General features: G+C 35.6%; 3 protein-coding genes across 3 annotated transcripts; 1 reads left to right on the forward strand and 2 right to left on the reverse strand.

The window, feature by feature from the left end:
• Nucleotides 1-1,375: 1,375 nt before the first annotated feature.
• Nucleotides 1,376-3,321, reverse strand: LOC132179454 (polypyrimidine tract-binding-like protein). Its single transcript, XM_059592189.2, has 3 exons — nt 2,863-3,321; nt 2,514-2,765; nt 1,376-1,945 (listed from the first exon to the last, which is right to left on the reverse strand). The coding sequence occupies exons 1-3, from the start codon at nt 3,217-3,219 to the stop codon at nt 1,673-1,675; spliced, it is 882 nt and encodes a 293-aa protein (XP_059448172.1). The 5' UTR covers nt 3,220-3,321; the 3' UTR covers nt 1,376-1,672.
• A 1,548-nt stretch (nt 3,322-4,869) lies between these two features.
• On the forward strand, nt 4,870-7,119 carry LOC132166982 (pentatricopeptide repeat-containing protein At2g13600). The gene has a single exon (XM_059577861.2). The coding sequence runs from the start codon at nt 4,917-4,919 to the stop codon at nt 7,095-7,097; it is 2,181 nt and encodes a 726-aa protein (XP_059433844.2). The 5' UTR covers nt 4,870-4,916; the 3' UTR covers nt 7,098-7,119.
• A 1,739-nt stretch (nt 7,120-8,858) lies between these two features.
• Nucleotides 8,859-10,812, reverse strand: SWEET3 (Nodulin MtN3 family protein). Its single transcript, XM_059578546.2, has 6 exons — nt 10,722-10,812; nt 10,578-10,614; nt 10,216-10,441; nt 9,789-9,950; nt 9,299-9,418; nt 8,859-9,206 (listed from the first exon to the last, which is right to left on the reverse strand). Exons 1-6 carry the CDS (start codon nt 10,756-10,758, stop codon nt 9,036-9,038), a joined length of 753 nt encoding a protein of 250 aa, XP_059434529.2. The 5' UTR covers nt 10,759-10,812; the 3' UTR covers nt 8,859-9,035.
• Nucleotides 10,813-13,982: the final 3,170 nt, after the last annotated feature.

Genomic DNA, 13,982 nt, shown 5'->3' on the forward strand with positions numbered 1-13,982 from the left:
TCCCTCGATTTATTATCGTGGTGTGGGGCTGATTTTTTTGTTACGTTTTTTGGAGCGTAACTTGGCTGAGGTGGCGAATTTTTAGTGGAGGAGGTAGGACTTTGATGAGGCGGATCAATTTTGATAGGAGGGAAAACGGTCCATGACGTCGGGCTCGGGCCTGTAACTGTTTCTGATTGATACTCTTGTGTGGGCTTGGGCTTATCCAGGGTGTTACGGATTTTTGGGTGCGGTTGAAATTACGAATTTTTAAAATGTATTGCGTTTTTAAAATGTATCGTAAAACGTAACGTATTTGATGTTGCGATTGAAAAAACAATTAATCTAAAATTAGAAAAAAAAAAAATTGTGATTTCTATAAGGAGGCTAGGAGTGCTTATTTAAAAAAAATGTGAATTTAAACTAAAATTACGATTTCTCATAACAAATATTTGATAACAAAAATATTTTTTAACATATTTTACGAAACACCTTTGTAATTTTAAAAAGTAGCAATTTTAAAAATTTCACTTATTGAAACTGCAATCCCAAGCGGACCCTTAATATTAAACAAGTATTTTTTCATATCAAATATTTTAAAGAGAAAAAGATTTTACGTTTCCTAATGTATCTCAATAAGTATTTTGTATTTGGTTTAAGAAAGTATTTTAATGTGTCCTAAATGTGAGAAATGTCTTTAGTTAAACGTCTTTGTCAAAATATTCTTACAATAAGAATACATATTTACCAAAAAAAAAAATTTTATATTTTGTATTTTGAGTTGTTTGATCATGTATTTAAAAAGAGTGATAAATTCAAACTAAAAAATATATATATACTATTTATTTTTTGTTGTTTGGTCAAAATTTGGAATGTAATTTTTTAGTATATAGTTGTACAAAAGTTAATTATGGTGGTAGAAGAAGGTGACCAAAGAACACCCCGGCCAGCTTCATCTAATAAGGATAAGCCATGCATTTTCTTTCACTTTTGAGTCTAATTTTTCATTGATTATAAAAAAATATATATATAAAAAAATCCTTTAACTAATAATTTCCACTTCACCAAATACAAAAGAACAAGGGAAGAATTTTTATAATTCTCTTACTCACACTGGATCTATTGAAAGGCCAGCAACCACAAAATGAGCCATTTAAGCTACCATAATGATTTGCTCGTCTTCAGGAAGAACATCATTTCAGTGCAAACTTGGATCAAAAGCCAAATAAAATCTGATATTATTCTCTTTCTCTTGCTTTCTGCTTTCCTATATTTTAATATTCTTTAATTACCCAAAAATCTCAAGTTTGAGAAACAATTAGGTTATAAGGTTATGTTCCTAGTATGTCAGTGTAATCGCAAACAAATAATGTTAGGAACATGTCCCATTTGTCGGTATAAAATGAATATAATAAATAAATGTAAAAAGTAGAAAAAAAGTAATGATACAAGATCTACTCAACGGGCCACATGTCAAATTTAACATACACATGGAGGTAATAGAGCCAAAAATGAAGGCCCAAGACAAATGTAATCCAAATTAGATATTCAGATTATGTCCTCCAGATAAATAGGAAACAAAACATGATCAAACTGCTAATTCTACCGTATAACTCTAGGCAAGGCTAAGAAATGGAGGGTGAATCAAAGAACCAAAGAGGTTGTTACAATTAAGACAAATAAGTACATGCATTTAACTCTGACCAACAAGGACATCCTTATATGGTGTTGGACCAGGAACCACTTTTGCTTCCTCGGCTTGCCTTCTTCTGATCCTGTGCTCTTCAATGATGAGGGGGACCTGGCCTTCCCTTTCTTGGCTCAGTCGCTCTTGTGCCCCTCCCCGCAGCTTCTCCAGCCTTAGTCCTTCAATTTGCTGCATCGTGTACACCTTAACTACATTTGCTAATCCCCCAACAAAGAAGAACAGGCTCCCAAAAATCCCCAGCCAGATCCAAGTCATGCCCTGCATATATAGAGACCCTTCCAAGAATTTAGAAACTTCTCTGCACTAGCACTCAAATTGTCTGCCAATATCTACAATCAGATTTTTGTGTTGGTTTTTTGGGCCGATATGATTGTTTATTTTGGAGACAAAATATTAGGTGTTCTTGGCATCTCTTAATTAACTCCAAAAGCTAGCTCAAGAGATGAGGCTTTCCCTCACATTTATAAAGTGATCACCAGCTTCCACAACTGATGTGGGATAATCCAAACAATCTTTTCCTCACACATCGGGCCCGGAGTTGAAGCAGCGACAACTCGTTTCTCCCGTGGACTGTTGGGCGAGACTTGTAAACTTGGTCTCTAATACTAGTTTTAAGTGGTCTTATACCTCTCTCAACTTCAAAAGTTAGCTTAAAAGGTAAGGCTTTCCCTCACACTTATAAAGTGACCACGCCTCTTTCACATACAACCGATGTGAGATAACCTCAATACAAAACGAATTAAGCACTTCACATCTATATATAACTTTCACAAAACAAAAAAAAAAAAAAAAAACCCTCCAAGATTGGATTAATGGAGCAACTTACTAGTAGCTCCAGTCCATGATGGATCCACCCAGATTGCTCGCGACTGTTGAGAATTGCACCCACCACGAACAACAAACTTCCCATCAGAAACGGGATGAGAACACCGTGCTGCAAGATTTGGATATGCCCACCAGCTCTCTCATAGATTTGGCACGAGTTGTGGATCGATCCAACCATCCATAAAACAGAGCCAGCAATGAGCATGTTCATACCATACTTTTCCAATTTGAAGTAACCATATCCTTTCTCTTCCTACAATTTGCGTTCGTAATAATAAAAAAAAAAAAAATCGAAATAAATAAAAAAACTAGCCATCTAAACAAAAGTAGAGAGAAAAACATATATGTACCTGAATAAAAAGAAAGAGAATCCCCAAGAAGAAAAGAAGCGATCCCAGAACCTGAACCACCGGAACAGCAACCTCCACGAGCGCGAGCTGCGGGTCGAACCCCATCATTTGCAGGCGGTAATCGACCCCGGCAAGGTGCGCCACAAGGTCATGAACATTAACCATTACAATAAGCGCCAAGCCTATAAGCAAAAGAACAAGACCGGACTTGGGCTCCTTTGAGAACTGAGCCGCAAACCCACCGAGAAGCACAATGGTGGCGAACACGTATAGGCCCGCGTTTATGTACTCCAACCGGCTTCGGGCCAGCCGAGGTCCGTACATTCGGCTTTCTCGTGCCGATGCTAGCTTCACCATACTATTAGATAGATAGCTTATGGGATAAGAAAACTACAGATAAGATTTTGATGAAAAATTCTACTCTACTGGGCTTTATAAGGTTTTCTCTTTCTCTCTCTGTCTTCCTTGGTCTTGGTTTTGAAAGTTGGATAAGTAAATGGAGAGGGAGAGAGAGAGAAAGGGGTGGTTGGATAGAGGTACGTGGCTTCATGCATGGCGTTCTGTTTATGCAGAGTTGGATACATTATACAGAACAAGGATACGTGGCCGTAAAAGACTGAATTTAAGGAAACTGGGATGATAAAAAAATCGAAGATTCGCAGGAGTGGCTTCTTTATTATTATTATCTTTTTTTGGAGACAAAGGCAATATAAGAATCAGTGTTTTATGGCGTATGCTGCTGCAGCCAGACGCGCTGTTTGACATGGCGGGTTTAATTATTACTTTTAGTGTTTAGCCACCATACGCAGTAGCGGTTTACACACAAAATACTGATCTTCTATGGTTGATGGGTAGGGCTGGCAAAACAGGTAATTGGGTAGACTCGATTATGACTCATGATCCGATTACCCGAGACACGAACACGACTTGTTTAGTTAAACGGATTAGCGGGTCTGACACGATTATAACACGGAAAATATTCGGGTAACCCGACACAACCCGCTTAACCCATTTAGCATATATAACCGGGTCATATCGGGTAGATATGACCCGACACGACTCGCGCGCTAAACAGGTAACCCGACCCGACCTGTTAAAAAAAAAACCCTTGATCAAAATTGGAAAAAATAATTTAATAAAGGGATCTCTTAGGCCAAAGGACTAGTCAAATTTATCCTAACCATCCAATAAGAATAAAAAGTTTTAAAAGAGAATGTTTTAATATATAAATAATGATTTAAAAGATAATGTTTTAATATATAGACCCACATAGAAAAAGTAACGGAAAAACAAGGAAAATGCTAGTGAAGTGAAGAGTGAAATGAAGCCGTGAGTGAGTCAGTAAGTGTCAGGGTTAACTTAGTTAGAACTTAGACATAGGTTTTTTTTTTTTTTTTAAAAAAAAAATTAAATTAAATGGGTCTGGCGGCGGGTCGACCCGTGGACCCGCCGGGTTGACCCGCCATACACGAATTTAATTGTGTGTTAATTGGGTGGACCCGATTAAGACCCGAACCCGATAAGCCCAAACCCAATACCTGTTAACTTCGTGTCGGGTTCGCGGATTGTGTCAAAATTGCTAGCCCTATTGATGGGAAAATGCCATGTGATTGTGATCGAAATAAAATTATACCCACTTTGAAGGAGTTACAATTTTAATCAAACAAGAGCTAATCATTTTTAACCATTATTTTACAAATCTAATGAATTCACAATTAGATTTGTGGATTCACTTGAGTTTTGCATTTAGTAATAGATTCACTCATTAATACATAAATAAAAAATGAGATGATTTTTCTTTTTTGCAGTTTTCGGGAACAAATTAATAAGAAAAAGAAAAAAAAGAAGGAAAAAAACCTTTTTAGTTTGGTGGCACAGGCCATGTGGCGCAACGCATTTTGTTTTTGAGAAATGTTGGAGATCAATAAGTCATGGCATTTTTATTTTGTTTTTTACTTGTGAGTTGTGACACATGTAAATGACCGTTTGACGTTTAGCTTCTCTGTCTCTGTCTCTCTCTCTCTCTCTATGTCGCGGAGATAAGCGCACACGGAATGTTGCAGAAACCTTCTTTTCTGGGAACCTGGAAGAACAGTCGCTGGGGAAAGAGCTTCAAGCCCTTTACAACCCTTTACCTGCCTCCGGAAACCCCTCGCAACCGCATCGTTTCCACCAACATTTCCATCACAAAGTATTGCAAAATTGGCCAACTAGACATTGCTCGCAAACTGTTTGATGAGATGCCGGAACGAACTGTTGTTTCATGGAACACCATGGTTTCTGGCTACTCCAAATGTGGAAAATACGATGACGCTCTAAAACTAGCTTCAAATATGCATCATAGCAATATGAAGCTCAACGAGACCACTTTTTCTACTATACTAAGTGCGTGCGCACATTCGGTATCGGTGTGCGAGGGAAAAGAGCTTCATTGTTTGGTTTTAAAATCTGGGTTTGAGAGATCTCAGCTTTTGAGTAGTGCATTGCTGTACTTTTACGCGAACTGTATTGAGATTGAAGGAGCTAAGCGGGTGTTTGACGAGTTGCGTGATGAAAATGAGTTGTTGTGGAGTTTGATGCTAGTAGGGTATGTGCGATGTAACTTAATGAGTGAGGCTTTGGACGTGTTTAAAAGGATGCCATCCCGGGATGTTGTGGCATGGACTACGTTGATTTCTGGATATATGAGGAGGGAGGATGGATGTGAAAGAGCTTTGGAGTTGTTTAGGAAGATGAGAGGGAGTAGTGAGGTGATGCCTAATGAATTTACATTGGATTGCGTTATAAGGGCTTGTGGGAGATTAGGAAGCCTACGTGAAGGGAGGATTGTCCATGGGCTTTTGATCAAATACGGGTTTGAATTTGATCAGTCGATTGGTGGCGCGTTGATTGAATTTTATTGTGGTTGTGAAGCTATTGAGGATGCCAGGATAGTTTATGATAGGATTAGAAACCCATGTTTAAATGCTTCCTATTCGCTTATTGATGGGCATATGTTGATGGGTAGGATTGAAGATGCTGAGCTGATTTTTAATAGACTGATTGAAAAGAATCCAATCTCATATAATTTGATGATTAAAGGTTATGCAATGAGCGGTCAAGTCAAGGAATCAGAAAGAGTGTTTAAGAAAATGACCCAAAGAACTATATTTTCTTTTAATACTATGATTACTGTGTATTCTAGGAACGGAGAAATTGATAAAGCTTTGGAGCTGTTTGAAGAAACCAAAGGGGAGAGAAACCCAGTGACATGGAATTCAATGATGTCAGGTTATATTCAAAACCATCAGTATAAAGAGGCTTTCAAACTCTATGTGACCATGCACATATTATCAATAGACCGTACTAGATCAACATTCTCTGCTCTATTTCATGCCTGTACATGCCTTGGATCTCTTCAACTAGGACAACTACTTCACGCCCACCTGATTAAAACACCATTTGAATCGAATGCTTATGTTGGAACATCTCTTGTAGACATGTACTCCAAATGCGGGAGCATCCATGATGCTCAAAAATCATTTAGTAGTATCTCTTCACCCAATGTGGCGGCTTGGACAGCTCTTATTAATGGATATGCACATCATGGAATTGGCTTCGAAGCAATTTTACTGTTTGGAGATATGTTAAAGCACGGAGTTGTTCCTAATGGAGCTACCTTCATTGGGATTCTGTCTGCTTGTGGTCGTGTTGGTCTAGTCAATGAAGGGATGAGAATTTTCCACTCAATGGAAAAATTTTATGGAGTAACCCCAACTATAGAACACTACACATGTGCGGTGGATCTTCTTGGTCGCTCAGGCCATCTACAAGAAGCTGAGGAGTTTATAAAACAGATGCCTGTTGATGCAGATGGGATTGTCTGGGGAGCTTTGCTTAGTGCCTGTTGGTTCTGGATGGACGTGGAGATGAGTGGGAGAGTCGCTGAGAAGATGTTCAGTTTGGATCCTAAGCCAATATCTGCTTATGTTATTATGTCTAACATGTATTCTATATTGGGAAAATGGGGGGAAAAGCTGAATTTGAGGAAGAGATTAACGGACATAGGGGTCAAAAAGGCTCCCGGGTGTAGTTGGATTGAGATGGACAGCAGAGTTCATGTGTTCTCTGTAGAAGATAAAACCCATCCTCATTGTAATGACATTTATGCAACTTTGGAACATCTAACATCGAATATAAGTTCCATTGTTCAATTTGATTTTTATTTTGATTCCAGACAAATAGTGGAAGGCTAGTTACTTTAATAGCAACATATTCTTATTGAACGATCTCATATTACTTGTGTGATCTTTATATTTTTTATTCTTTTCTCTCTATACTCCCTTTTAGCTTGGGATTTATTTCTAAACTTTGGATTGCTAAAATTTTGAGAAATATCTGAAACTATTGGTTAAGGTTTATCTTCTTTTATATGTATCTGTGACATATTTTTATATTGTTTCTATGTTTTGTTGAAGCATCATGTTATTATCTCTTTACTTTTTTAATTTAGATAGATGCACTTCTAGGATGGCATGTTTCATGTTTCTTCTTTCTGTAAAAAAAAATGGTTTTGTCCAATGTTAAGCTCATTGTAGCAAACTCTGCATTTAGTGACTTGGGTAGGCATAGGCTTTAATTTGTTTAAAAAGTTTCTGGTTGAGTTTTTAAATATGATCATGTTCTTTTTCCTTTGGCCAATCAATTACGATTGTGTTAGAACTGATTCTTTCAATTGGTTGTGAATTGGTTCAGCTCATGTTGCGGGTTCCTGAACAATGGCTGCACACCTTGGTGACATGATATTCTAAATTCAAGCTTTGATGTCTCCTTCCTTTTAATTGCATTGCCGTGAATCATGGGGCATATTGGATGCTGACAGCTGACTTGCATTTGTTGATGCAGAATGGGTTCTACCGTTCTAAGGACATATTCTTTTTCAAAATTATGTTCAATGCAAACCCAAGCAACATTTCTTTTATTCTTCTCATGTCTAAGAATGATGCTAATGACAATGATGCAAATTAACTGTTTGTTTTGTGTTTTTGGCAAACAAGATCTGCTTATTGTCCTAAGAGGTGAGAGCAACTCTTTCTTTTAAGTCTGTTTAGTGCCTCTGCTTTAGCATACATTTCTAAGGACATATTCTTCTTCAAAATTATGTTCTATGCAAAGCCAAGTAACATGTCTTCATTCTTCTCGTATCTAAGAATGATGCTATTGGCAATGATGCAAATTAGCTGTTAGTTTTGTGTTTTTGGCAAACAAAATCTGCTTATTGTCCTAAGATGTGAGAGCAACTCTTTCTTTTAAGTCTGTCTGTTTAGTCCTTCTGTTTTAGCATGCATACATCCTTTGAAAAATTAAAAAAGCATACAGTGTTTGTTTTATATCTAACCCTAAGCCAACTGATATATCTCAGTGAAATCATTTAAAACAGACAACCCAAAAAAATAGAAAAGCGGCTGCTTGCTACTTATGTCCCTTCCATTAGTGAATACTGGAATTCAAAGAGGACCTTTAACTCATGTAGATGCTCCGATGAATAATTTAAGTGCTTCTTTTTGGTGGCTTTATTGACTAAGGGATGGTCTTTGCATAGACAGCAATACTGCTGGGTAATAAACAGGGGCTATATTGAGCTTAGGTGACTCAGTAGATATATAAGCTGGAGTAAACTTCAATTTTTGCTATTGTTTTTCTTTTTCAGAAAGTACTTGTAATTGCAACGAGTTGGCAAATAGAATTGCATTTTGGACATATAATACTGGGCATGGATTCCATTCAGAGTTTTATTTTTCAAATAAGTACTTTGTTTTATATTATTTTTTACAGAAACAAGGAATTGAGTTTGTTTTGTTGCCTGCAGGGTTAAATTTCAAGAATTCATGTAATGGCATAATTCTAGATTTTAGACTTGTTTGAGCAAATTAATATTTAGGATTTTATTTTACTGCCCTCTTTGTAGTTCATTGAAATTTATTTATTTAATGAAATAAAGTTCTCCCTGTCACAAACAAACCTCTTAAAATAAATAGTACAGATCATTACATAAGATAAAAGACAAAATACACATGCATGCATGTACATATACATGCATTGATGCATGACCTATCTTGAACTAAAATTTTTAAAGACCCATGCTATGGGACACAACATTGAAATGGAACTTAATCAGATCTTAGTTGACTTCTTCAATTTTTTCCATTAATGCCGTCGTTAGTCATGAGCTGCAACTGTTTGGACTTCTCATCGTTCTTTTCCAAATCCCATTTGCTTGGTTCTTTTATAATTCCTCGTTTCCTATACTTGCAGTAGAGCATGAGTTGAAGGATGCCTAAAGGACAACCAACTAGATTTGGGGCCTGCAAAGGAGTTAGAGAATCAAAGCATATGTAAGTTTTACAGGATAGAAATTTTTTTGACAGAAAAACTAGAGCTTAATCATGATACAAACCGCAAGAAACAGATCATGGCTCAGTACTCCATAAGCCATCCAACATGAACTAGCAAGGAATGAGAAAAAAGATAAGTAGAACGGCATGAATTCCACGCTCTTTGTAAGTATTACTTGCTTCTGCAATAATAAAATAAAGTTATATGCTGACAGGGACAACAAAGTATCATGCATAAGAATAAAAACTTAGAAGCGAAAATGTTTGGTTACTATAGCTCTTACTACAATTTTCTTACAAATTTATATGACAATATCTTAATAATGAAAAAATTAGGCAACAAAATTTAATTGTTTAATAGTTGACATAATAAATGTCACTTAGACTGTTATGTGTATAAAAAATTTGTAGTAAAAATTGTAAGAAGCATGTGTGCATGTTACATCTTGCATGGATTTGAAATATTAATAAAAATAAATTTCAACTTCTTCTGTTGCCAATTACGATGCTATAGATATCATTTTCATGAAATAATCTGAAAAGATGACTCACCATCACTACCAGTGGAGAACCGTACATTGTTGTAGAGACCAAAAGCCCTACACTCCCAATAAACACCTTTCGATGATGGTGATCATGGAAAGCAAGAGCTGAGATGATCGCAGGGATGATGAATCCTATGATAACACATGTCACCGACACAAACACCTTCATCTGCACCCTCACGGTATTCATAAATCATTAATACACTCTTCAACTGAATATTATGCATGTACTTGTGAAGGATTTGACATGGCAAATAGAAAACCTACGTCTGTTGAAAAACATGTACAGCATTTTTTCATGTCTATATATCGAAATCATTACAATATGAACGGATGGGAATCATAATATAATATATCTCATGCCTGCATGGGAATCATAATATATCAAGTATACTGGAAAAACTTTGTTGTTAAACATGAAATGTGAAACTTGCCTTCTGACGTCTATCTGAAGCGAACCAGAAATATATGAAAATGAAGGAGAACTCGAGAAGAATTCCCAGGCCATTGATGGTAACTAGAGGAAGATTTTCCCAATTATGGCTTACCACTGGCAGTCCATACCAAGTATAAAAGAGACAGTTTGCTAGTGCAATGATGTAAGGAACACATGAAAACTCCTCTGTGCTTTTCTTCCTTATGATTCTTGTAAAAGTTAATCTGAAAACATTAAGAAAATCATAATTGAAAAAGTTGAGTAACTTGGTCAATGATTCAACCTATTAAGCATTGCTCACTGGAATTAAATAAAGATAGAGTCAACTATGCAGTAGAATAGCATGTTGACATTACGTACATGGGAACTGCATAAAGTAACACAGAAGTAGCATTCCCTGCAATAAACACCAGGAAAGTATGATTATTAGGTGAAACTTTTTTGACATTTGGTCTTTCATAATGATTGGGAGCTGAGAAAATAAACAGAGAAGAAAGAAAGTACCCATGACTCCCACTGCCATCCGCAACCTATCTCCCATGTTTGCTCTGGAAGGATGGTCCTAAGATGTAGAAATGGTCCCAACAATAAGAGTCTGAACAAATACTTATGAATGATATGTTGACTGTTTAACACTCTTCAGGGGATATAAATAATGGTGTAGACAGATAAAACAAAATAATAGAAATTTGAAAGAAGTAAGAGAAGTGCTGTCTATGTCATTGTAAGCAACTTGTTCTAATGTGGAGCTTTTTAATACAAAAGAAAAAGCTCCATGAAAATTCTTTGTTAATTTTTGTCATAGAATTAGAGAAACAACAGAAAGAGAATTGCTACCTATTTTGGTTCTCTGCTGACTGGCAGATGCCCGTCAGATTTCCACTATTCACTTGACAGTAATATCTATCTTGTTAATTGGCAATGCATAATATATGAAATATTTGATATACCAAGTGCTTTCTGCTTCTCTGCCTCCGGAGCATTATATTTGCCAATAATGTGTTAAAAGACGTTATTAATAGAAGTGCTCTCTTGATTGATGATGTGGCTTCCATTTTCATTAAGACATGGGACTTATTGGCAAACTGTAGAGTAGATTTACTTGATTTTACGAGAATTCAATTTCTCAAAGTAACTTGTTATCACAATAATGGCAGTGTAATATTATCAGTTGCAAATAATAGAAAGTCCATGCAAAGTGACTTAGCTTCTTACTTTTCTTAGTTGCTAGTTTTAGTGTTGGCAATTTCAGTGTCAAAATATGTTTAGTTCTAAGTTTAGTTAAGTCGTATAAAAGTTGAGCTTGTGTATGTTGTCCAACATAGACCTAGTTGGAGTAAAAAAGAGCCATATCTTTTGATTCCGACATCAGCTGAAAGACAAACTTAGTACGTTGAAAGCTAACTAAAATGTTATAACATTGTATTTCCTAAAAAGTTACATATCAAAATGATTTATCTAATCAATTTTGGAAGTGCCCCACCATAAAATCATTCATAAGAACAATATTTGTTCAAATTGCATGGACACCCTCTTATGGAGTATAGAAAGTTATTATTCCCATCCGATCCACACATCAAAATAGTTCTTAGAACACAAGAGAAGAAGAATTTTTTAAATGGAATCGAACGTAAAGCTTTTAGTGGTGTGCTTTCTAGAGAAGAAAAGTAAATAAGATTTATTCCAATTCTGCTCCTAATTAAAGTTGGTTTGTATTGGTCAGGGTTTTGGAGAACTAAATCAAATGATAGGGCACATATTGGAGAAGTCCTTCTTAGTCAAACTATGTTAGAATAAAAAATTGGAGGTAATTTTATGGCTAATAATTAAATTAAATATTTTTCTGCTAATGAAGAAAATTATCTGATATGATCATGATCTCACCTCCTTTTGGCTGTCTTCCATTCATTTTTGCTTTGAAAATTTCAAAATTCTAAAACCTCAACCCAACATTGGGTTTCTGATGCTTTATTTCGGCATGGTATACTTCAGTACTTGAATATTCTTCTATAAATTATGTGTGTCTATTTTGAAAAGGTCAGTCACTTTATGGTATTTCTGGTTGCTGCTAATATAATATTACAACCTTTATTCTCCTTAATCAGATCGTCAATATTATAGATAATTATATCTTTGGTGTTCTAATACTGCAAATTCTATGACCTAGAAGGTTTTGATTGATAATTATAGAATACAGAATATATGTAATTTTTGGTGGTTACAAGTGAATGATATGTGAGCATGCATACAGAATATATATATTCCCAGGTAGAGAAACATGCAAGTGCATTTTGTTGGTGATATCAAGCAAAGAATCACCTTGATGTGGATGTTTGAACTCTGCCCTTGATATAATGCACATGTTGTAATGCACTTAATCAACAAACGTGAAATTCAAAGAATTGTTGAACAATTACCATAGGCTTCAACATGGTGATATGAATATCAGAAAATTCTTATCATTTGATGATTGGTCTCAATCAAAGCCTCAAAATAGGACAACATCATGCCTCATCTAACTTTATCTTTTTTAATGAATTGTGTTTTTCATATTATTCCCTGCATTTAAAATTTTTAAGGCAAAAGGGAAAATTGTAGGTGTACAAAGATGTCTTTCAACTTACTTTATAAAATTTGCATGTCCCTTGAATGTGTGAGAAACACATATTTTCTCACATGCTAATTAAAAAATGTGGTTCTCACGAACCGAAGGGACACATGACATTTTTATAAAGTGGGTTGAGGAAAATTCTTCTAACCCATTTTGGAGAAAATTTATGTCTCTTGTGCTAAAAGATGAAAAAGTAGATGTTTTAACTTTCTTTAACTGGTAATATTCTTAATTAAGATTATGCATATAGTTTCTCTAGATGATGATGAAATAAGCATATCAATTGTAAGTGTTTATCTCACCATTTTTGTTCATTGTGAAAACATGCAAATGTGTTGTTAGTGCACTCGTGAGTGTTGTGTCTCACATTGATAAGTATAAAAATTAAAAAATTAAAAAAAAAAAACAAAAAAAAATTGCTAATATACTTAAGTGAACCAAAGCTCATTAGCTTAGGCTTTTGAGCTAAAAGTAATGTCCAAATATATATATTAATATCTCTTGTTTGACTTCCTAAGTGCTTACGCATGACACTCTCGTGTAAAGAGACACACAAGGAGGGTTGGGTCAATGTGAAAAAGATACTTGTGAGTTTTGTGTCCCATATTGGTAAAGTATTAAAAAAATAAAAGTAGTTAATATACCTAAGTGGACCAAAGTCCATTAGCTTAGACTTTTAAGCAAAAAGTGATGCCCAAATATGCATATTAATGTACTCTTGGTTAACTCCCTAAGTACTTCTCTCTCTAACAGAATGCATAACTTAAAGATTAGTGTTTGAATCCCTTTTATACCTCTTAAGTAAAGATGTTGTCTCTAAGGAGTAGTTTGAAACCCTTGTGAACCAATTTGCTGATGGGTTTTTGACAAATCTCCTCCAGGATACAACAGAGCCTTGATATAATTCAATAAGCAATCTCTTGAATTCTCCTAAAACCGTATAAGGGTGTAGAGGCTGAAAGTTGTAAGTAAGGTTACTTGCAAAAAGAAAAATCTCACCACCCTTATATATAAAGGTGAAAATGTGTAAGCCAAGAGATATGTCATGACAAAGAAATGTAATTGAAGAGAGGTTGTGAGACATCTCCACACTTAAGAGACACCCTTTCACAAAAGACATATATTAGTTGTCAACCGAACTTCCCAAAAGACAC

This window comes from Corylus avellana, chromosome 2 (genome assembly GCF_965113065.1).
Source record: "Corylus avellana chromosome 2, dhCorAvel1.hap1.2, whole genome shotgun sequence".
NCBI classification, from domain to species: domain Eukaryota; kingdom Viridiplantae; phylum Streptophyta; class Magnoliopsida; order Fagales; family Betulaceae; genus Corylus; species Corylus avellana.